Below are 26,770 nucleotides of genomic sequence, written 5' to 3'. Positions count from 1 at the left end.
AAATACAGTGCTTCGCTATTCTGTTTCTCTGAATGTTTCATCGACAGAGGCTATTAAATATGTAAATACTACATAAATGAAAAGTTTGGAATCGTTAAACGAATATAAATTCGGAGAATTTAGTAAAACCTGAGTAAATTCTTCGATCAAAGATCTGTCTATCAAAGTAAAGAAAATTAGCATTTTTATTCGTAGCATTAGCTTCAAATCTAAAGTCTTCTAATAATAACATTGACAGGAAATTTTTCGATCAAAGATCTGTCTATCAAAGTAAAGAAAATTAGCATTTTTATTCATAGCATTGGCTTCAAATCTAAAATCTTCTAATAATAATAACACACAGGAAATTGTATATAGATACAATTAGAAGAATGATTGAAGATTTTCTACTGGTAATGCTTTCATGATGTGAAGGTAAAACATATATTCGAATTAATTCATGTAATTCATGTAATTAATTTTCATGGGATTTTTCAAAATAATATCGTTTCCCTTTCATTTCTGATTTCAATTAAATATATTGATTCCATCATTTATGACCAAACAATGGCCATCATCATCTACCAGCAATTACCATCCCAAAGTATATTCAGCAATATAAATAATATTAAATAAAGTCATATAACGAAATTATTTACTCGTCATTGTTTTGGAGGATGACAGACGTATTTATATGGAACAAACGTTACTTCCATTTGGAACATAAATAAGAATCAATGAAAAATGTACAATATAAACAGAAATCTTATAACATAAACGCGACTGACTTAAAATTTTTATGATATCAAGTACAACGATACCGTTACTGCTATTGCTCTATTGACATTATACTTCTTGCGACGATCACTGATTGTCCAACATCGTTAAACACTTCTCAACGTCGAAAATCGACATTGATCGCCGACGTTGCGGCGTGCTAGAAAGGTTTCAAGGCGCAAAAAGCTAATACAAAGAGAGGAGCAAACGAACGTCGACGCTAACGAAATCAAGAGACGAGCGAGAAAGAAAGGGACACGCGAGGGGTTCGTCGAATTTTACGAATTCCTGGTGGATAGGGTAGGTCGGTTGATTCGGTCGGAACGGTCTAGGACAAAGCAACGACCAAGGACGATTTGTAAGAACGCGACGGAAGAACGCGGACAAAAAGACGAGTTAAAATAAATTACAGGGCGAACAAACGATTAAGCACGTGTACGAAGGGAAAAAGAGGTGGAAAGCAAAGAAAGAACAGAGACAAGATCAAACTTGCAAATGTTCGTCGAAGGAAAAGCTCGAAACTGACAATGTGTCTGACTCTCTGAAGTAGAAATTCTGAATATACTGGGATACTTGGAACTGGTAACAAATGAGCGAAAAAATTGGTCGTTCGACGTCGGTGGATAGGAGAGGAACGACGTTTGGAAACGAAGCGAGTACGAGGAAGAGAAGGACGGACAGAGACTGGGGGATGCAAGAAGCGTAAAAGCGGCGGTTCCAGGCGAATACCGATGTCGACGAGAGGCGCAACGCCGAAAAACGAGGTTCGCGGTCGAAAGAAAAATATGAAGGACGCGCGAAGAGGAAAAGGAGAAAAGGAATGACACGCGGCTGGAAAATTGGGAAGCGTGGAAGGAAGAAGGTTGAGGAAGGTTGAAAGAACAGGGTGGCTCGACAGGGGAGAAAAGGGGAATCGATGTGAGTGTGAGTGCATGGTGGGGAGGCTGGGCACCAATCAATAGACGCGCGGCGGCGCCCCACCTGTCAACGCTCCCTGAGATAAACACGGCCACCCAGATTGGTATTTAAAGGTGCTATTGTACTCGATACATACTTTTCACCTATTAGTTTCTAGAAAGTTTCAGCGAACGGCCATCTATAAACTCGTGAATCTGTCAAAATGGATATTCGTCGTTTCGAACGTTTCGAATTTACAGGGTTGGTAGATATTAAGAGGGTTGATCGTTGGCTCGATTGCTTTATCTTGGATTCGCCTGTGTTTGATTTAGGATAAGTCGAAGGTGAATATGATGTGGGAAATGTTATTATACGAGGGATGAATAGAAGAGGAGTTGAAGGGGTTACTTTAGGGTATGGTTACTTTAAGGAGGATTGAAAGGGTAAAGTTGGAGAGGGTGAATTCGGGCTTAAGTTAAGCGCACTGGAAACCTTCGGTCTTAACCTCTGTGATTCGAATTTTTAATTCTCTGTATTTTTATGTTTGCAGCTTGCAATTCTGATTTGAACCGTTTTTACGGCAACGTACACTGCTTCTAAGATATCTCACGATATCTCTTACTTTTAATAGAACATTAATTTTTTACGTGAACTTTGAATTACATGGATTTTTCAATAAACTTGTTAATATACATTAACTAGATTCTTTGTCATACAAAGTTTCAGGTTCAAACATATTTCTTTATACATTTTAACGATCACTTAACATTCTCCACTTTTGAAGCTTATATATAACGATAACGAGCCTAAAATTTTTCAGTGGCTGTGTGTATGGAAGAGGAAATCAATTTTTATGGTTATTCGAGATACTAATATTTATCATATTTTCTTCTATTGTTCTTGGATTTCATGAGAAAAATTGGCAAATCCGATATGTTATCGCGTATCAATCATACATGAACAAATTTAGAATGAAAAGCAATAAAGGTTTTGATTTCATTTTCAATATTAAAGTGTAATCCACTGCAAGTCTCTTATAACCAGTGGATACATGTAAAATAATTTTTGATATTTGTAATAGTTTAAAAAACAAACGATGAAAAATATTGGATGAACTCTGTATACTATTATTTGACGACAGTGATCGACCAAAAGTTGTCACAGCTTCGCACATTGACAAAATCTGAAACACATTAGATCATGAATGGTTGATTGCCTGTGCGCAACTTTATGGTCGCAGTTCATCAAACTTTTGGCAATTACACTATTAGAATCTTGTTTCACGAACAAGCACCAACGTCTTAAGATATTAAACAATGTTTACGCCTCTGCTTGTATAAATTTCATCGTTCGCATACATGTGTGTTACTATCTACTCGCAAAACTTTCTACTTTCTAACTTTGTAATCTATCACTCTTTTTTCATTAATCTTTCAGTAATCTTTAACCATAAATAAATAGTTATTAACTATTTGATATCGTATTACGAACAATGAATCTGTTGATGGGTATAGGAATCATAATATACAGATAAAATTGCCATACAAAAACTCCAAGCATTGAATTACGATTAAATTAAGTAAAAATAAAATGACTATGCGTAAATACTTGTTATTATATAAAAATAATCTGATTAAAAAAGTAAAATGTTGATAAGAAAATTTGTTATTGAAAGATACTCTAATTAAAGTATAATTGAGGAACGATAATGAAAGAAAATGCTTTGTTCGATTATTAAAACACTTAAAAGATTGAAATCCTGTGATAAATATTTCTCGAAGTATGTTTTTCCAATTTTGTACAGAAACGAATCGAAAAGGAAATTGCAAGCAACGTACCAGTTGATAAAATATGGGAAACTTAATAAAAAAATGAAATTGTCACTGACGCCGGATACTGAAAAATAATTTAATTAATTAAAAATGATACCGCGTAAAAATGTTAGTCATTGGAAAAGAAGCAATTTAAAATATAATTTAGGAACAGCAATAAGCATAACGTTTTTTATTTACTGTAGTTACTATAAAAATTAAGAAGATAGATGCTGTAATAAATATTTCTTGAAATCGTGTCTCTAGTTTTCTCTCTCTTAATATAAAATTAAGTCTTTAATTTTCTAGAAAACCTAATTTTAACAAAATTGCAAGAATGTTGTACAATACATACAAATGATAGAGATGCATTCGCGTTATCTTTCGATCGGCTACGTTTGGTAACCTCCGGCTGAATAATAATCTCGTTTCTTCTGATATGGTTTTACGAAGTTCCCCGAAGCGGCGTATCTGAAAAGGCAGAAACAGCGGTGCTCCGATAAGAGAACAGAGAGAAGCGTGTCGCATTGATATCGCAAGTAGAAAAGACGGACGAGCAAGCAAGAAGTTCTTTCATTCTGTTCGCCTGCGTACCTTCGCACAAAGAAAGTAAGGAACGCTTTCTTCGCAAGCTTGTTCTTACGATTTACACATTGCCACGAAATATTCAAGTTCTTTCGCCGCTAGGAACAAAAACAACGCGGAGATTGTTGCGAACACCTGTTGAAAGTATAATCGACCTTGTTTCTACGTCGATTTGAAACAATTTGCTACGCTAGATTTTAGAAAAATCGATATGTTGTTGCTTTTTTCGTGTCATCTCGCTCGACTGCTCAATTAGAACACCACATAATGCTTGTTTAGTTTGAGAACAGCAGTTCCAGTAACCTTCGATGTGCCGGACTGAAAATAACGTTTCTGCAAGAGTTGAAAAGCTTGACCCTGATTGCTGCGATAATTAGTTCAGAAAATTTGAAGATGATTTTTTTTAAAGAAATATTGAAAAATAAGAGCAGAATTCTGGAAGAAATTATTACATTTCTATTTGAAGATTTTTATTTCTATTTAATGTTAATATCGTATTTAAAATATATGAAATATTAAAAAAAAGAAAAGAAATGCTTTACTCCCATAGAAAGACCAAGCCATGTAGGATGAAATGCATCAGTCATTTATAAGTTTAGTTTTCAGGGGGGGAGATCAGATAGCATAAGATAGGCAGTAGAGATAACTCGCTGAATGTTCGAATATGCCAATTTATCATAAAGCCATAAATTACCAAAATCATAGCTACCCTGACCTTCTCAAACTCCAGACATATGTATATCTAGGTGCAAATGTCTCGACATCCGCTTCTCTCCTAAAATTTATCGATCAGATACGTCTGTACATCACGTGGGCTCTCGTCTCGTCAAGAAGCATCCGCTATACTAAATACCGTGTTGTAAAGAAGTATCGAAGCATCGTCTAACGTTTATGAAAATTTCGTCACGATATACGAAAAGTAAGCAGAAAAATTAATTTTCGAACAAACGTATGTGCAAAACAGCATTTTTATTAAATATATTCAAGTATTTTGAAAATTTGAAAATTCTGATAATACACTAATCGTAATAAGAAATGAGATTCGAGTGATTCAAGCTCTTAGTTTACAGTGCACCACGTACACCGACACAAGCATCAAGATACCTATTTTCTGCATTTATTGGAAGAATCAAATAAATTTTATCTTAATTGGCATCTTGTATCGTGAGACACGTATAAAATAATTAAAAATTATTTATCATGATGAAATAAATAGTGAAAGATAAAAGCATTCGATTAACGTCAGTAAGTGCTCTACTACGTGTGCAACGCAGCTCCTTAATTTTTGCGCTACTATTGCAAATAGAAACTTCAAACGAAATAAATAAAGATATTTGTAAGGTATACGAGAAACGAATAGAATTTTCGAATATTCGGTGCTTCGAGTATTCCCTGGGCGTAGAACAGCATTTGTTGGCTGATTTAATGGAGCTCGTGAGATTCGTTTCACGGTGATACGCGATTCTTTAAGGATTCGCCGGATTTGCAACGACAAGAAGAAATTGCGTAAAGTAGAAATAGCGTTGGTAGCGGAGGCGCGCCGCGGTGCGAAAGAAACGCGAGGAAGGCGAAATAAGAAAAATCCGTGAAACGATATTACGTAAGGTTACGGTGTGCACGATGGCGTAGGGAGAGAGCATGCGAGAAGTTCTCTCATTTCGCGATGGAGAGGAGAAGCACTCGGAAAAAAGTCAAATTTAGCGTGGCGACTTTGAAAGTCGTAAAGAAAATCATTCCGATGTAACGTCTCGTTGCTTATGTTTGTTCACCAAGCTGGGAAAAACACACACGCTGCGTTTCTTTGGTTTGGCCAAATTTTTCCAAACTCTTTTTCTCTGTCTAAAAGTTGGAAAGAATATTTTGCCGGGCTGTATGGAGCCGCCTTTGATGAACATAACGTTCGTTTAGCCGTACACGGTATCGAAAAAATAAGAGAGCAGAAAAAATACTAGGGGAACGTGCGCCGAACTTGTTTAACTTTTGTTTACCGAAAAATCAATGCCTGTCGTGACAAATCGCTTGGAAGCTCGATGTTTGCCAACTGAAACGACCGGATATCATCGACCCACGATAATCGGGACGCGATGCGTCGTTGAGAAATCTGCATTTTTTATCTTTTGGGCAAACTATAGTGTTTTAAATTGATCGAAGAAATTGGAAAATAAAGATAGACGAGAGAGTTGGGTAAGATAGAGTTCCTTCAGTCAGCAGGATATTTGAGCCAAGTTAAAAGTAGTTCGATCGTGAACAATTCTTGTGCGATTTACGTTTGAAAATAAACTATTCGGCTTGTTATTAGTGGCGCGATATAAAGAGTGAAATATATCGAGTATATACGTCGACAGCGTGACAGCTATAATTTTTTACGAGCGTATAACTTCTACTCATCGAAAAGTAAAAAGTTGATGCTATTAACGTTAGTATTCTCAGTTACAATTATCATGATTCAGTGGCGTGTGTATATTACCTTACCTTTTTTTTTTATTTTATTAATTCTGGCATACTTTCTCGTTGACTCAAATAACGCTACACATACAGGATTATTCGTATCATTCTCACGTTTTTGATATTATTCTTTCTAAACTTAAGATCAATGGCGTCTCATAACATACAACAAGTTTGATTATTCCGTGGAAAGTTCAAGACTGAATTTTAAAATATCGAAGCTTGGATCACTCGAATATATTTGCTTCACCATGCCCCTACATAAGTGAAATCACTAAACTTATCTATTATCTTATTAAGAGATATTGTAATCAGTGATCGAAGGGAATATCGATTGTATAGATAGTTTAGGGTAAACCGTTGGACAGGCGGTAGCATTAATATCGGTACGTATTACCGACTATTAACGGCGAATGGATCGACGTAATTACACGAGGGTCGTGGACCAGCAATGGCTGAACAGACGTTGGCTTCTACCACTGTACCATATGTTAGCCACTAGCAAACGAAATTCTATGCTATCATATATCCAATACAGGTTACCACTGTCGGATTATTATACCGTATTTCATCAATAAACTGGATAATCAAATTTTCTGCGAACCTGTGGAAGGTGATACCGCACCTTTTCTAAACATTTTCACTTTATTCATAGACGCGATATTAAGGGTAGTTTTTTAGTGGAATACTTTGTCACATTACTTTTTACTAAATGTAAATTTATTTATAACATCGTTGTTGGATATGTATATTTGAATATTAATAACGGTTCTTATAAGAAAATTAACGATGATAATTAATCGTATAGATTTGGGTTTTGTTAGCAGGATTTAATAAAAATCTTTCTTCGATAAGCGAATAAAGAATATACATTGGAAATCCTACAATTCTTCGTTATATCGTTATTTTCCCCTATAAATTCTCAGTTCAGCTTATCAAACGCGTATGTATTGATTAATCTATAGAAATTCTCGACCTGTTGAAATATTAGGTTGTCCGAAAAGTTTCTTTCGTTTTCTAAGGAAATAATAGACGACGATCTTTGTTTTATATGAGTTTATTGAATTATGCACGAACATAATAATAGAAATATAACGAAGTGGAGCATACCTAATTCAATAAAATGATATAAAACAGAAATTGTTGTTCATCCATTATCACCTTACGAAACGAAAGAAACTTTTCGGACAACCTGACGATACTTAGAATACGATATAATCCTATAAAACAAATCGTTAAGTGACAACATGTAGAGAAATTTTATTTACAAATTTTATTACAATTTTATTAAAATACGCCACACTTGATGTTGCGATGTGTGTATATGATACGTGTGTTATATTCTTAAGAAATTTGTTTTGTACTTTTCTAAATGGTTACAGAGCAACGTCAAGTGCGTGCGTGCATTCTTTTATGAATATTAATATATTTACATCGATCGTGTCGTTAGTTGATAAAGTAACTAAAGTAATCGATATATATGTTTTCTGATTGCAGGTGCAATCTTCGAGCAAGGCACCGACGAAGTTCAGTCAGCCTTCAAATTTGCGATGTTCAACCATAACCAGAATACCACGACTCGGAAGTTTGAGTTGCAAGCTTTCGTAGACGTAATTAATACCGCAGATGCTTACAAACTGTCTCGTCTTAGTAAGTATGAACTTCATATATCGGTCAAATTGATGGATAATGTTTGTCGATAATTTCGTATTTAAGAGTCAGACTGATCGAAGGCTTTTTTTTTATCCACCAACAAAATAGAGAAACAACCATATTCGTATATTCTTCGTATAAAAATCAATTACTTTTGACAAAAGGAAACAATCAGAAAATTATAGTCCGGTGAAATACGTTTATCAACGATGTTGCATTTATTTGTACGCAAAAATCGAAAACTACTCTACCTTTCTGCTATAAAGAATGTACACCACAGAGAAGAAAACGAGACTTTTAACCAGAACTAAGTCAGTAGTGGCTTTGAAGTACAGAATTATGCATATTTGTCCGAACATTAAATATATAATACTTCGTTCCTTGTTAGAAAAATTCTACCATCATCGGACATATATCTCTAATAGAAAACTTGGTTTCTAAACTTTATAATTCGATTGATAGCTAAAGAACGGGAAAGTAACAGAAACTTATATACGATGACCAAACTAGAATTATGTTGCTGCGAATCGCGTAACTTCTCTTTCCTTTTCAAACAAGAATTATTATCTAACTTCTTTAGAAACTGCCTTTGAGTTCGGAGAAAGACTGTTCGATAGATCTTAATAACACAATTTCCAACAAAATCGTAGTAAAACACCAAAAACTCGTACGTTTTACTGGCAAACATTTATTTGGCTATAACAGGCCGAGTATCGAAAAGTAGAGCACGTTGTGGAATATCAGGAATCGATGTCATTTTGTTCGCGATATCTCTGGCGTATCAGAAACGTCGAATGATCAACACAATACTCAGACTCGTACGTGCCGGAAACGCGGCATCACGCTTGCTATTGAATTCGGCGCTGGTGGAAATCGTTGGTAGTGTGTGGTCCACGAAGTAACGTTTCGATGTCACGGCGGAGATACTAATCTCGTTCCTTCATCGAGACATCTCTATTTCTCGTCTTTGGAAGTCATGCACGTACGACACGGGGTTACATGTCCTTTCTTATCGCGTCGATCGTGAACAGGAAGCTTCCACGTGGATATTACATCCCTGATGCTTTTGATAACACGCATCGATACGTCACACAACAGATTGGCGCGTGAGGCGAAAGATATTCCGTATAGCGTTGTATCATTTTTTCAAATATTTAATTACAGTTTTCCAATACTCTACAACTTTTATATAAAGTAATTACTTTTAATTAGATGGATGGAGTTTCATTGGTTGATCGAATGTTAAAAGGAAATCGTAAATAATTTGATTAACCGGTAGAGCAAATCGCTTTGCAATTAATTGTAGGATATGACTTTTGCGAAATTAACAAATTGATTGCTTTTAAGGAAAATGAATTTTGAGAGATATAGTAATTATATTTTTCAGTGTAAAAAATTAATTTCTTTTTTCCTAGTTTATTCTCACGCATGATTTCCACGCAAAGATTTGTTAAACGGTTTAAATAGTCCATTGATCACTTTATTAACGCGTAATTGCTATATGTATACAATATTGCAGACATGAATTCGCAATCAGATAAAAATTCGTTACAGAGATTTTCTATATCGAAAAATCAATTCGCAGATTTTGATTAATCAATGTCAATCTCACCCTTGGCTTCGTTAATTAACAGATTAATTAATTCTAATTATTATTATCCTATCACATAACTATCTTCATAATTTTAATTGAGCTATTTATATTTTCTGTCGATTGACTCGTAGTAATTTGATTAATAAGATCAGTAATCTGCGGTAAATTCAGCCATTAAAAACAATAGACACTCTAAAATCGATAGAGGAGATTGAAACTAACTAGCAATCATCTTTCGGTTATGATAAAATGGTAGGGGCAGCCGATATCCAAGCTGAGCGTCCTAGTGCGAAATTGATTTGGAGCGTGGCGACGTCGTCGTCCCCGCCGATTCTACACAGACTCATTGTCCACTTTGTCCTGGAACGTGTAGATTTGAAACGCGAACGAGCTGGCCGGCCATCCGCAGGATCGTTTGATGCTCTCTAACCCGGGGGTGTCGGCCAATCGAGCCGCGTTGGAATTGCCTTTGAAGCTGATCGGCTTCGTTCTAAACCGTAAACGAATGACCACCTGGGTACCAAAGATATCGGTGTCTTGTCATCGATGAAACCCTTATAAGTGTGTCCCTATAACGGCAAAGGAACAGTAGCGTTCCAATTGTAACGTTAACGGCTTTTCATAATTCGCTTTCACCAAATTTCAATTACGTCCCTAATAGATCTGTTTGCAACGTACCGGTGTAACCATTATGGTATGCTTGTAGGTAGGTTGTAGCATATGAAATGTCCGTTTGAATGGTTCAGCTTTCCATTTAGATTATAATTAGTGGTACATTGTTTATCTGCGGTATGGTTTACATAAACGTGCAATGTCGATTTGTGCTTTATGTTTTGTCAATCGTTTGTTTAAAATAGAGTTGAGAGTTTTTCGGTATACTTTTCGCAATGAATTTGCATTTCCTACTCTTCTCTCCTGCGTTTTCTTATGACTTTAATTAAACTCTTTGTCAGTCGTACTAAATTTGTAAAAATTTATTTGGAAAATAGTAAATTTAGAAATGAAAAACAAGGGTAAGTTTGAGAAGGTTTGTATATCTAAATCAGATTGCGAACATTGTAACTCATAGTAAAAGCGTGACAATTTTATTAGTGTTCATTTAGTGCTTTGATCGATAAATTTCATGTTTATACGGAGTATATTGTATATTTTAATGAACAGCAAAAACATATCCTTGTTTTAATTGAAGAATATATTCCATACTTAATATCATATACTCACTTATTATCTCTCTCTTTCTATATATATATATATATATATATATATATATATATATATATATATATATATATATAGACATGTGTATAATAACAGATATGTTTGTACTGCGTGGTGGATAGTTTTATTACCTTTCTCGAAAGTGTTTTAGTAATTTATTGTTTTAATCGCATAATACAGTGTAGCGAAAGATAAGTACGTAGTCGTATGGTTCTCTGAGGGTAGGTGGATATTAAAACGAAATAGTTTTATGTACTTCGGTTGCTACTACTCTCGCGAGTTAAATTGCTTCCATTTTATTTCTAGCATCATAGAAACTGTTGGTACTCTAATATTATGCATATATGAATCGTGTAACTCGTATATCAAAAGCATACAAACAAGATTGCTTTGCATTATGAGATATAATGTATGCGAGTATTAAAATACTGGAAACCTACGTATCTCATAAATTGTTATCGTAAGTGAAACTGTTAATGGTTTTAGAAGCAAATGTCGTTCGATCTATTGGACAAAAATTTGTTGCGAATTACCGATAATAAAAACGCATATTTTCTCACGTTTTTGTACAACGAAGACAATTTACTAAACTTCAAATTAATTTTACCAAAAAGAAACGTATATTGTTTAGTCAGGTGACAATCTGTTACGCTATAATGTTGCACATACACAACATGGACCGTAATAAGATTTAAATTCATACCATTCGAACAAAAGAAGAAAACATTTCATACAACGAACTCTATTAGATCGATTCGTCGAATAATAATTTACATTCTTCTTCTACTTCGCTTTACGTCTATTTTTCTCAAATATGTTGTTCCTTCGTTATCCTACATATGCAAATTCCGTCTCTCCTATCTCAGTTTCACGATCATCCTACTTTTCGTCATCCACTAGCATTTCTGTCAAATTTGATAAAATATTCGAGGCACAGGGGCAGCATATCGGAACAGAGATTCGGTAATAGAATTCGTGGACAGTTAGCGGTGGTTTGGCCCCGAAGTAGCGAATATTTGGGCCAAGTCCAAGGGTCAGGCCGACCGTGCACCGCGTTACGGTACTTAGGGAAGCTCTGCTAATTGTATTAATGCTAGTTGGTTCGCCCGGATCAAGACCCCGTTGTTATAATCCCACGGTAAGCCATGTTGCTCTCCTGCCATATCTATCGTCGAGATGCGATCCATTTAAATGTTTGCATTCGCTGAATCATCGCCCGAACGATTTCCTTGGGGTCGACCAATGTGGAATGCAGTTCTGAGTTCGAAAGTCTCGAAAGAATTGTTATATTTATTGAAAATCGAGAAAAGATGAGATAATTACTGAAGGATATTATGTTACATTTATATTACATTTACAAGCTAGTAAAAAATATTTTGTTACATTGCGTAGCGTGTTTGAATAGGACAAGTATGGATAACTATATTAATAAACACATGCAGTTCAAAGTTTGTAATTTATAGGAAATATTAAAATATTAAAATTATCAAGGTATGAGAGATTTCATGTGTTTTTATTTTACAGTTACTTGAATCATTCGATTGCTTTTGGTATAATTAATCTCTGATTTCAATTTCCTTATCTTCCTATTTTTCATTTCATCGTTAAAGTCTGCGGTGAATTTTACAGTTCATCTGGATATTCGTTAATTGGAATATTTTTAATTGTAAAGAACTGCAATAGGCAAACATTAATTACTAATCGGTAATGGTATTTAAGGTAATACCTTTCATTCAAGGTAAACGCAGAGACTAATTTGCTTTAATCCTATGTGTTACACGTAAGGTAGTAGTCTGTAAATGAAGCAATTTTCGCAATTTTAATTACTTTTATTAAATCTCTCGGGTAATTGTTGAGAGTTAGTTCAATTTTGCGCGATGCTGAATCTTATGCGTCAGACATGTTCAAAGTTTGATTACTAAAGATTTCGCCACGAAAAATTTTAGATTGAAAGAGACAAACTTAAGTGAAGATTTTATTTAGTTAACGTAACACGAGCTAATAGCGTTCGATATTTCTCTTTCGAACGTTTCAACATTGCACGAAGATAGAAACGAATTGTCATTTTTTTGTAATTCAAACGTCGTATTTTCCAATTGAGAACTTTACATTTTTGGAAACACTAATTCTTTGACCAGTATATCAACAGGATAAAACAAATATCTGTTTCTCATCGTTTTCATGTAATACCAGGGTGACATTACATGTTGTCGTCGCGTTTCCTGAGGATTTGCGTGTAATGTACTAAGAAAACAACAAACTTGTGTGTTGTTCTAAATAGCTTTCGAAATACAATTCCATCGCAATTTCGAGAAATATAAATGATAAATGAACGACTGCACGAAACAATTCCACAAGTTAAAATTGCATATACAAATTATTATATCGTGTAGTTTTGAATGATTATAAATTACCATCTTAAATTACGTACTGTCTATGCGTTACTTTCTACATTTTCACCGGAAATTCTCATCGAATCCTGTAAACAATTTTAAAGAAGAAACCACAGAGAGAAAATAGTCGGTGCGTTTTATTGCTTATAATCAGACTGTGAATGTTCATGAAAATTTATAGTTTTATAAATATATCTAGAGAAATGGAATTAAAATGAAAACTTATTATCTCACCCTGTAAATATTATAACGAAAATTTTATTTTGGATATTTCCTATATTTCTGCACTTTTACATTTCCGTGTCTCTAAATTTCTTGTAAATGCATAAACTTCCGGAGTTGTAATTAATTCTAAAGCCAGTTCGACTCGTACTTTTCCTCCGGTGAATACTACTTTATCTCTTTCGGTGGCGCACGTACGTTATAAAGCAAATTTCCCCGCGGCACGGCGGCATGGGAAAAAATTATGCTGAACGGAAGACAGCGGCTGGACATAAGTCCTCATTTCCGTTACTCGCGTCTCGTCCAACAAAACGTATTACGATAATGCGTTTTCCGTTATTGCGTGATCCCACGAACAGCATTTTGCATTGTACAAATTCGTCTGAAGAATACCGATTTTCGTGAAAGGTTGAACGCGTTAGTATTGAATATTTAATATGGATAAATATCGTTGAAGTGTGTGAATCTGCCTAATTATAAAAAAAAATGTTCATTCGAAGCATAAACCAACCCATTGTTTCTTCGTCCGCAACCTAGTATTTTATAATAAATTAAAGTTTTCTCGATGAACGTAATTCTTTATTCCTCAAGTCTATAATTTCGTTACTTTTATTGGAACTTGTTTAAAATTGTATATCACGAAGCTACTGCGGTAATTTTCAAATTGCGAAGGTACATTTAACGAAAGATAGTTTACGAAGGCTACTATTTCAAGGCTACTATCCTCAGGTAAACGAGAAACGAAATTTTGCCACATGATTTGAGGAAATATTGTCGTTTCTATGAAACTGTCTCTATTCAAATAATTTTCGATCGTAGATTTCCGTAGAATTCCAGTAAACGAAAGTAATGCCAGATAAAAATATATTTGCTCGACGGTCATTGGTTCCTTATTTCGTAGACGCGATCGTGGTTTCAGTACATGACTTTCTAACTGTTGTGCGTATCTATTAGTCTCCTCAACTATCGCTGCGTTATTATTAAAAAAAAAAAAAAAAAAAGGTGTATCGATAACCGTACAAAATTCTCTTTGTACGCCTGAATTTCCAGAAAATAGGATTTTTGTCCCTTTGTACGAGAAATCAATTGAAACGCATTCCCATTTTTCTGACAGGTGACAATGGCTTATCATTCTGCTCAAATTCAATGTAATACAAATATGAAAGTTTCGTTCTATACGTAATCAATATTCTTTCGCATTATTTTCCACAAAAGTTTGATATAATATATTGCTATCAATATCTTTTACATCGCATAGCAACTCGCTGCGTGATAAAAATCTCGGTGGTTCTCGTAACGCCATTTAGGTAAAAATAATAAACTACCATTTATGTTCTATTTTCTATAATAAAATTATCAGTAACACGTTGCATTGTCTGATAAATATGATTTACTGATCTTACATAAGGATACATACGATTCATGTAATATACCGCGAAAAAAAATAAAACGAAAAAGGCCAATGTAACTTAGAAAACGTACGCTTGAACGTCGGATCACCGCGCTACAACCAACATGGTTACTCTGACGTACGCGTGTTCGTCAACCTGGCTTGAAGGGTTAACCACCTTTGATTTATCTGCAGGAGTCGTGAATAAATTCAGGAAGGTTAAAATTATTTCATCAACAGAGTTTTAAAAACTATTAGGTCTATTAGAATCTTTCTATTTTTCCTTTTTGCCTTTCTAGTTTTCCGAGGAAGTTCCCAAAGATAAAGTCATTACAAGCAAGTAACAAATATTACTTGAAAAACTATTTCACCTTTTACATACTTGTTCAAACATTAGAAGATTATATACAACAAAATATACGTAATAAACGCTATTGATAAATCGGTACAGAAACACTAGAAAGATGTCAAGGAATCATAGACAATCAGAATAATTATATTACGGAACAATAAAACACAATGGTTTCTTTCTATTTTCACTGGTAACTTTATCAACGTACGATAATTGAATTGCATATATAAATGCACGATCAGACAAGATTTTACGAGAAATATGTTCACGTGCAAAATCCACTTTCACCAACAATTTCACTAAACTGGCTATTAATTATTCTCCATATTCTTAATTATCAAATGCTGCACATATCCACATATAACTAAAAAATAATTATTATTTATTATTACTATATATACATATATTATATTGAGAACTATAATCGCTCTAAAATTGAGATAAATCTTTAACTTAGAATCGAATACGAAGCCATTCGATAAACTTAATAAAATTCTACCATCGAGTACGTACAATAAAGCGGTCGATCGGTCAGAAATCCTCCCTCTGTTAATATTTCTCTCGAATCGTTTTTACTACTCAAAAATCTCGCGAGGTATATGGCGGTAAGGAGTAAAAAGTCACAGACACGGTTCAGTCGTTTGCACGAGTCAGACGATGAACGAGGGCCAAGGGAATCTTTCCACCGAAAAATCACATTCGTGAGCTCGAATACAGCCGAAGGATCGGCACGAGGGTAAGGAAGAGAGAAAGAAAGGAAAAAGGAGGTGATAGACAGAGAAAGAGCAGCAGAACGTAGCATGCTCGTCTTAGCGGAACGTAATAGCCATCTATCAACTTTCGGTGCATATCGTATAATATCCTGCAGGATCCTTTGGTTAGGGGGTTACCCCGCGGCTAGGGGTGGATGTAGAGTAGAGGTATGTATATAGGGTGCACAGACTTGCCAGCCAGCCAGCCAACCAGCCAGGAGCGGTATAAATCTGCCGTGGGGCTCCCAAGAGTATTTCCCGCCTTTTTTCCTATATAGGGTGTCTTGCACCATAACTCGAGTTCTTCGATATCTCCTTTATTTTTAACTCTATTGGAAAATACTTAAGACGTAAACCGCTTTTAGGTTAAATTTCGAAGGAACCCCCCACTGTTTATGATTTATTCATTAGAACTACTTTTTTCTTTTTTTTTTTTTTTTTTTGGACTGATATTTCTCCAAGAATTTTAAATACGACGATCTTTATCTTCCAATTTATTCGAGATTATTATATCGTTATATGCGATTCAAAGTGGTTAGTTGGCATAATTATCTACGAGTATCTCTATTTTTCAGTTTTTCAATATCATGGATACCTTTTATGCAGCAAACCATAAATTTCTTTCCTTCTTGTATTTTATACCGATTAAAATACAAATTTCAAATGCTTTTAGGCGAAGAGTTATAATACTATGACATATACTATGAGAAGAGTTATAATACCCTATGAGATGGCTATGAATGTTACGAAGGTAATTAAATTTCAAGTAGCAGTTTATTCTTTTGACGATTAAATTTTCTTTTTATTTCACTATGTTATATTATAGATTTTAAATTAAGCAACTTAAGCTTTAATTAGTCTTTGCAAACACGTGTAATATGTTCATAAACGTAACTGGGTACACACATTTAACGGCGGCAACATAACGTTCCGGAAGACATGATGAATCGACCAATTAGAGCTTGCACTGTTATGCCAGTAATAATTTCAGAAACAGCGCAGTTCGTAAGTACTCGTTTTAGATAATGTATCCTCGATGAACGCTATTTTCAGCATTTATGAACATAGGCAATAGAAAGTTCATAGAGTATCCTGGCACTGTATTGAAATTTGATCGGTAGCCTTTCGATATTCAAGGCCACGCTTGAATACATTTTAATACGTGTCACATACAGCAGAAAAACCGATACGTGAAATGCCAATGAACTTTGCACTTGAATCATTGGCCTGTATTGTGCGCCTAAAAATATATGCTATACATAGATAATTATATTAAAATGATGTAGTAAATATAAATAGGCGTATACAATTATGTCTCAAACTTAATGAGAAAAACGATATTGATTTTGCTCAAAATATCTACAGACGTTAAAACAAATTTGTTAGTGAAAATTCATTCTAAAAAGCTTAATTGTGTTACAAAATTCATTTCGAGAAATTTGGTAGTATCGCCAGTTTCATTCTTTTATTAAAATCATATTTTATAAATTTTCCAACACTATTAAAGACTAACGAAATATTCGAGCGTTTGACTTTTGTCGAGACACCCTATGTACATTTCCATCGTTTCTCATCCGTTTCTCTCTAGTCATTCCCTTCTATTCTTGCGCGCACTTCGTCCTCTTCTCCGCACTTTTACACTTTCTCACTATTTCTTACCTTCTTTTTCTCTTTCTTCCTTTCATTCTTTCTCGTTGTCGCGCTTCAGGCCGCGTACTATCGCCAGACGCGAGACGAATCTCGAGCTTCAATTCCCGCGCGATTTATCTCGGAGCAGACATTGGTCTACTGTCACCGCAACCGAGACGTTCGGTACAACAGCAAGCAACCACGCAGACAATACACCTCTTTGCCAGGCATCTTTCTCAGAACACGCGACCGTAGGATTATGACTTTTAGGTTTGGGAACAGCTGCTGACATTTCTGCGTGGTTTGGGCAGATTTACTTGGCAGAAGATAGCGCGATGAGCGACGCCCACAGCGGAATTGTTAATTCTACTATGTTCAGGATTTTCGGTTACTTCTTGGATTTCGCTAACTTTGTTTGCTAACTTAGTTAGATCGCTTGAAATTTTCTTGAGATATTTTATAAATCATCTGTTGCTCGGCTTCCTTTAACGTTATACACATATGTATACTTTACATTTTTTACTTTACATTTTTATATACAGGGTGGTTGGTAACTGGTGGTACAAACGGAAAGGGGGTGATTCTACGCGAAAAAAGAAGTCGAAAATATAGAATAAAAATTTTTCGTTTGAGACTTTGTTTTCGAGAAAATCGACTTCAAATTTTCGCTCGGTACACATGCGGATGCGTTACAACGATCTACAGTGAGATCCGTTATAACGTACCGCACGCGTACCGAGCGAAAATTCAAAGTCGATTTTCTCGAAAACAAAGCCTCAGACGAAAAATTTTTATTCTACATTTTCGACTTCTTTTTTCACGTAGAATCACCCCCTTTCCGCTTGTACCACCAGTTACCAACCACCTTGTATATATTTTACTTTACATTTATATGTACGCATTGTAAAATATATTTATAATATGTGTTTCTATAACAGTATTTCTCTTCCTTCAACAATAAAAGATAATTTTCCACTTATTTGACATAATATATGCGTGGCATATCAGAGTTAGTGAAGTGAATTTTTGCATGTGGTCCTACTTTAATAACCAGGGACTGTAGGTTCGTCATTAAGTGAGCTATATAACATATGTTATTCTGAATACACAAGGGATACGAAAACACGTGGGTATAAATGATGGGTATAAACTGGGGTTATAAGAGGAACGAGAAAGGTTGCTTTAAATATTTGTTCTGTTTGTTCTCGTTTCCAAATTGAGAAACAGATTTGTATTTTAATAATTTTCCCTACAAATTGTGCTTTCGTAAATGATTTTGCCTGTACTTTATGCGCAATCTCATTGTCTATGCACATTTTCAGAATATTGTACGAAACTTGGTAGATGTAGTACGTATCGTAAGATCGAATCTGAATGAAGTTTCTTAGTAATTGCCAATCAAACAGAATTCGAATGTTATTTAATTTTAATTTATATTTTGCCATTTATCATAGAAACCATCGGTGACATTTGTCATGTAAGACATAAGATACAAATATCACTTGAATACTCTAACTTCAAATTTAATCCTAGCTCCAGTTCTAATACCAATTGATGGCTAGAACAGAATTGATCGACCACATTTGGAGAAAATCGAAATTTACATCAATGTATTAGGTTTTCCTAGAAGTTTCTTTAGTTTTATGAGGAAATAGTAGACGCACAACGTTTTTGTTTCATATTATTTTGTCGAATTACGTACGATCCATTTTGTTCTGTCGAGATAAATACCGCGACATTTCATAAACTTCGTTCCTCTTTTGTATGAAAATTATAAAAAACACATTTGCGAAAGAAAGACACTTTTCAGACTCAGTCTTTACACGAAACAAAATTACATACATACACGCTATTAAGAGCAAAAACGTAGTATACAAATAATTTTATATTTTTCTTATCCTGAAACAACGCCATTCTATTCTATTCTATTTATATTATTCTACACCTAGCGGTTATTCTAACTTTTCTAATGACAGTGTCTTTCAATTTTCACGCGTATGTATAGATATGTAAATCAGACACGAAAAACGCAAAAAGCAAACCGTCCTCGTTGGCAGTGTGTGCCGTCGTTGCCCTCAGTCTGTCATAACTCATAACAAATGTACGTCGCCGATAGTTGACAGCCAGTTTTCGAAAGTCGGAAAGTTGGCCAATTCCGATACGGTATTAAATTCTTTTCTCAGCGAGACATTTTCCATTAGTGTTGAGCCCCGCGGCACCGAGGGGCAACTATCATTTAATATTTGTTCCGAGCGAGTTGAAAGGGTTGCGAGGGCTGGAATTCGGTCGTTGTCACGCCGGGCCGGAGAAACGTTATTTGTTCGGAGCGTGGTAGCGAAGCTTCTGGTTAGCCTGGATCGTGTCATTTCCGATTGTCGTTTCTCACGAAAAGGACCGTTAACTGGTTAAAACAGCCAAAGTTATGCAACGTGGATTATACGGAAGTACCGCCGATGGCAGTCCAATTTTTGCTCCTAATTGACTCACAGTTTCGTTCCTTTTCACCTCGAAAAATTAAAGTTGTTGCGTTATACCGTAGACGTGAGCGGAACTTTTAATACAAATACACTGGAAACATAATTAAGGACCTGGTTAGATGGTTAAAAGAAATGGTGTAAAGATGAGACAGAGGGTTAAACACAAACTAAATCGTGTTAGGATAAAACGCAGGAGGTGAGTTAATTATCTTGTTCGGATGGAGTGTTGTAGTTTAATAATAATATGGAAATAGGAATTTGGTGTGTAACTATTTCGGACAGAGTGACGTTACTGTTTGTAACAGTGTAAAACTGGAACAGTCATCGGAGACATTGCATTCCTCGTTATATACGTACGGATGCTTTTGAATTGTTCGATGATTGCAAATTAGCCATCATAAGACAACGTTATTCAGCAATTTGTACCTAATTAAATAGAAATTGAGCGGCAGATAGGTATATTTTGTTCAATTTCTTGCTAATTGGCGATCGATCGAATAAATAAAATCGTTTTACGTTCGGTCGACGAGATTATCTAATTATTGAAATATAGTAGACAGTTATAGTTACGTGGATAGATAGATGAAATCCCTGTAACGTTATTGCTACATTTTACGGTAATACGCTGGCTTTATTGCACATAAAACGGTGTTCAAGATTAAACAGAATAATAGTCGTGAAAATTATAAGGAATTACGAAGGACGAAGTACGAGGCTTCCAGGTAAATCGTATTCTTTTAAAAGAAATACGCCAATCTTTCAGAAACATTGTAGCACCAACAGGCATTAAATGACACGCCGATGAACGTATCTAGCTTGCACATCGAATTTACATAACTTTAATACCAATTGTGATCTCCTATACGTAATATTATACAGAAGCATCTTTTTCATATAAATTTCATATATTTGATGATATTTCAGATAAAATAGTATACATTTTTAATAAATTTTTCGACAAACTTTAAAACATACGGGAAGACTAAATTTTCTACATGCTTTTAATAAAATAAAACGTCAATTATTATTTTTCCCTAGTTTACCGAGTATTCTCGTTTCGCACAAACTAACGACCCTTCCTTCGAAACTCATTATGAAGACTACGCATAAACTGGAAAAGAAAAAAATACAGAAAATAAATGGGAGTAGAGGGGAAAAAGGAGGAAGAGGTCGGGATTACGCAAATCTCTGGCAGGAATCGAGCAACGAACGAAACCTCGACCGCGGAATCCACGCTGATTGCGTGTCAGGCGTAAAACCGCGCGTACAGTCTCGTCAGCTGATTAGCCCAGCCTCGATTTAAAAGTTTCCAATTAAGTCGCGAAACAGCGAGGCGGTTCGAAAAGTTCGTTCGCCGACTAGAAAAAGACTATCGTTCCTCTCGACGTGAAATCTCACCTACCCTCTTCCCTCAGGAGGATTACTTCCGATCGTTTGTACCTCTGGCTCGTTCGCGTTTCTTCGAGATTGCCCGGCGACCGACCAGCCAGCGTCGTCGATTAATTCTCCATCGAGTGGACTCGATAAATTCCGGACGCGTTCCAGCCACCTCGGTTAGTTACTCTGCTCTCAGTTACGATCACTCGTTACGTTTAGCGGCTCGTATTTTCCGAGAGCATCTCGCTACCATCGGAATACGAGCCGAGAATTTCTCATCTAACGATCACGTCACGGTGCGCTTCAAAATTCATTCCGCGATCTCGCGCGAAACAAGCAAAATTTCTATGTTAAGGCTAGGTCTATTTGTGTATGTTACGCGCCATTCGACGATCTTAGGATAGTTGCTATATTTTCTTTTTATTTGGGAGAATTTTACAATCAATTCTCATTGAGAATTATAAGTAAATTATTCTGGCGTGGTACTATAACTTGGATAATAAGTGTTTATCGTATGTTTGATTCTAGAGTTGCTATATTTAGATGAAAATTGAACGGATTTAAGTAATCGTAGAAATATAGAATGTGTGTGAATATACAATTTGAGAATTTATATGACAAGGAAACTAAGCTGATGTACTAAACATTTTCTGACAAAATTCATGTAATTTAAATTTTATTATCTACAACAAATACTTTTTTTTTTATTAACGCGGAGGAAATCTGCACGGACAACAGGCCGCTTCTGAGGAAAAGCGGCGTGGTAGTGCCGGACTCCAACCGACTAAAACCTCCACTATGACCGTCCCGGCTGCGATCGAGACGGGCCCGGGAACCGGTGTGAGCGACACACCGGGATCTACATCAAATACTAGAGTTGTATTAACCCTTTCGCTTCGAGCGCCGTATATAGGCGGCGACCATGCGACGAATTCTAAATCCGGCACCCCATATATCCGGCATCAAAATGATGCATACACAAATGCTATCTATAGTCAATAATATATTTTTTCGTTATCGGCAGAACATTTTTTGTTGATTTTATTGACATATTGGATTAGTCACTTCTTACAGTTACTCATTGTTGAAGCAACATCAAAACGTTTCACGCAATATATTTCGAACATCCAGACGATCGTATACTGTTTCATGCTAAAAAATCTATTAAATCCATTGACAGTGAAACGATATTTCATAGACGGTTCTTACAAGAATTATTGTTATTTAAGACTCAGGAAAACGTATAAACAGCAACCATGCACACTGTGTGTATTTCTGGCGCATGTTTCCGTTCAGCGATAGTACTTCGGCGGACTGGACTGCCGAGGCCAAAGGGTTGAATGTAAAATATGCCCTACGATATCTTAGGAATGAGCCTTAATAAAAACTTCACTAAGATCTGCGATAAAATGTTTAGAATTTCCCATAATTAATTTCCTTTAGAACAGACACGGTTAATAAGTATAAATTTCATTTTGCAATTATAACATCTACCTACCTATATTTGTCCTAGGTATACTCTCTCGAGTTATATGTGGTATTGCAGGTAATTAAGATAGAAGGAATGTAATGGAAATGAATACACACATGTATACACATGGCAATATATTTCTGACTCAACAAAAGTTAACATTAATATTATCGAAAGCACTTGAACGTTTGTAGTAAAATAAAAAATTTCTAACCTGTCAATTTTATGCGTTTTACTGATTAATTTGAAAATTCATTGAAGTAGGCAAACTTAACCCAATTACATTCTTCGAGTCATTTACGATCTAATCGTGTTTTTCTATCGTAAGAAATATATCTTTAGCTTGTGAAAAATACGAGCCACAATTATTAAGTTGCTTTGGTAAAATCGTTGATCACTTGTTACTTTGTAATTGCGATGTATCGAAATTGTATGCTTGGCCAACAATCTATAGCAGTGCAAGAAGTTCTTTGTTTATGGTATTTTAAGAACAGCACAGGAGAAAATATAATTTATAAGTTAAACGAATAGAAATATAGGAGGAAGTACTTTTTATTTGACCGATATCTTTGTTTCAAACTTAGTTCGACCTCGATGAAAGTTCACGAAGGTATCTTTTATCGGTCACCTGATGGTTTTCCACCGAGAGGCGTCGTCTTCCTCGGTTACTTACACTTGACTACAACGAACTTTACTTCGAGTCTATAAAGGTTTCAACTCTCCCACTGGAATCATCACCTTTCTCGCGCTCCTTTCCTTGCAACAATTTGTTATTTATATGGAAAATGTTTCTAGCGTGATCGTTTATTTAGAACTAGCGAAGCTTTCGATTGCTTTAACGCATATCGTGTAACGATATCAACCAAGGAAGAGAAAGTAAACTTCTAGACAACGAAATTTATTATTTGTCTATCGTTCGTCTTCTTTAACTGTTCGTGGAACTATCATTTATATTGAAATTTTTTATGATATTTTACTGATTTAAAATTCGTCGTATTCGTTACATTTAACGTTTACTATAAACTGATTACTCATGAGGATATATTTAATCTAGACACATTTCAGAAATAGGGAAGATTTTGTGACGCAAAGTAAAATAAAAATCAAGAACCGTAAAACTACATTAGAAGTTTTATTTTCGAGGAAAGTCAATCGAGTCAATGCAAATTATTCTCGATATGCATCTTATTTTAATCATAGAGTCTCCCTCGTCTTATTTCTTCCACGATCTTCGGCATACGCTATATATTTAATTACTTCGCTGCTTCTTCGCTCTATTATCGAAATACTTCTCAGTATATGCAAATCGAAATTTCTCCACTTAACCAAGAAATCCACTCCGTGTCTCTGGAAGCTCCCCAAGCTTGCAGGAACACAGTCGAACAAGGGCAATAATCAAAAGCCAATCACTCTGGCAAAATCGTAAATGAGACCTGAAAAAAATGGAGCCGAGAAAAAAATAGGAAAAAAAGATAGCAACTAGATCAAAGGAGAAAATCTGCGAATAATTGGATCGTTTGAAAGCACGCTCTTTGATCGTCGTATGCACGTTGAATAGCTGAATCGCGTTGGGTATTCACGTTCGTATATCCGATCGATACGTTCCTCTGGAAAATATCGATGACTTTATCGTGAAAAAATAGAGAGCGACCGAGAGAGAGAGAGAGAGAGAGAGGAGTCGCGTCGACGGAAATCCGATATGTTCGATGACGCGTAGGGTGGGTAGGTCGTCGTTCTTCGCGGATTTTCTCGTCAAAAAGAGTCGAGAGACGATCAGACGGGACTTGCTGACACCGGGAAACATCGTCTTGGTCGGAGATTAGCAAGAGGGCGAAACGTGCGAATAACGACACCCACGAGACGACACCAGGCATCCGTGGAACGATCTCGTCGTCGTTGGAGGGGCACGCCTCTAAGTAATAAGAAATCGATAAGAGCCATGGATTGGATGCAGAAGGAAGGGAAAATCGGTTCCGAGTATCTTATCGCAACTTGACGGATGAACGGTCATTATTTCGTGGATGTGTTAGCGGAGCATAACCAGCCTCGATAACAAAATTCTTTAACAGGATACACCTACGAGGTAGAGAGCGTAGACAGGTTGATATTAACGATGAATTATTTTGATAAATCCGATCGATGATTTTGCACGTGAATTGTTCAATAAAGAAGTTCGAAGAGCAAGAGAAGCGTGCATATGGTTTAAAGATAGCGTCTAGAGGTTCTCGAGACGGCTATCTGGTAGAAACGCTCGACAATGGGTCCACTTGAAAGCAAGTTTTACGTATTTCCGCAGACGTTTTCTGAATGCAAATCAGCCAAGTTTGCCAGACGCAGTAATAAACTATTTAAGAAAGTTTCTTGCCGGAGAACGTTCAAACTATTGGTCTTCCTAATATTATTTTGATGATCAGTAAGTATAAGAACTTGATAGTCATGATACTAATTAATATTGAATTACGAAAATTTTACAGATATTTATCGTTTCGCGCGAGATACGGTTACAATTAGGTTTTCAACGAATATTTTTTCCTTAGAAACTTCCTAGGAGATAGGTGTAGCTTTTTCATTAAATTAAGCATGTTTTCAAAAGATACAATCAACATTACCGTGAATAAATGTAGACATTTTCCCCTTAGAAACTTCGTGCGAGGTACGTTTAGTTTTTTCATTAAATTAAGCGTGTTTTCAAAAGGTATAATCAACATTACCGTGAATAAATGTTGACCGAATGTACCAATTTCTCTCACGAATAACCATAGCTTGTTACGCGTTTATTGGAAAACTCACACAAGTTTTACTTTATTTAGCACTTTGCAATACAGAGTTATATAATGCAGGCGAAATAACGGATTTGTAATAACAAGATGAAAAGTTAAAAGGATTGAAAACCGTTCGATTTCTATCAAATACCACTTGTGTTCAGACACATCGGATGTTCTAATATTTAACATACGCGCGTCCTGTATAATATATTTTTCTCAAGAAAATAACAAATAATTCTACTTTTTGAGTCTGAGAAATTCATCTCTGAACAGAGATTACGAGTCGATGATTCGACAAATAACGAAGTTTTCGATGATTTGTCATAATTATGGCCTACAAAGACGCAGGCTACTGGCTACTGATAAATCCTAAGTTTCCAAATGCGTCCCTCGAGACAATCCATCTTGGTCGACAGTCGCAGCAAAGTACGAAATGATTAATTTCGAAATCGAACTGTTTAAATCTGACTTCTTCGAGCGACTTCGTACAGGTAGCCAAAGTCGAAGTTCGATTTTCGATCGGGTACTTTGTAAATCGAATCGAAAAGGGACAAAAGAAAAAAGGGTAAAAGGGGAATGGAAAAAAAGGGAGGAAGTTCTCGCTTTTAAGGTATACCGTAATCCTTTTTTTCTTCTTTCTCGATGAACTTTCTTAATTCGGGCTCGGTTCAATGGACTAATTAATATTGATGATTAAAAAGTGCCCTCGCGGGTGATCAATTTTCATCGGTATTAATATTCGTCGTTTCGAACGGAACCAAAGCCCCCGGGCTTCGCTTTCTTCGCTCTTTGGCTTTAAGCGCGTCCTCGAATATCGCTTAATTAAAATGGAACGTGAATTTTGATTAGACCTTGAGAGGGAAGGGACGATTACGATGACGTATAGCCATGCGTGTTTCTTACCGGGCGTTCGTGTTATGTTTTAAATTTTTACTCGATTAGAATTCGTTAAATATTAGCGAGACGTATAGCTGAGATATTAA

General features: G+C 35.6%; 1 protein-coding gene across 2 annotated transcripts in view; it reads left to right on the top strand.

Moving 5' to 3' along the window:
* The window catches only part of LOC117235031 (glutamate receptor 1), a 335,753-nt gene that overhangs the window by 162,943 nt on the left and 146,040 nt on the right, over positions 1-26,770 (top strand). For both annotated transcript variants that reach the window (XM_033496676.1, XM_033496677.1), the window contains exon 2: positions 7,992-8,144. In XM_033496676.1, coding sequence (XP_033352567.1) covers positions 7,992-8,144 — 153 coding nt within the window. The remainder of the gene's footprint in view (positions 1-7,991; positions 8,145-26,770) is intronic.

This window comes from Bombus vosnesenskii, unplaced genomic scaffold (genome assembly GCF_011952255.1).
Source record: "Bombus vosnesenskii isolate JDL3184/JDL3185 unplaced genomic scaffold, Bvos_JDL3184-5_v1.1 scf7180000013314, whole genome shotgun sequence".
Taxonomy (NCBI): domain Eukaryota; kingdom Metazoa; phylum Arthropoda; class Insecta; order Hymenoptera; family Apidae; genus Bombus; species Bombus vosnesenskii.
Note: the sequence above shows the minus strand (reverse complement) of the source record. Positions and strands in the feature narration are given on the sequence as shown.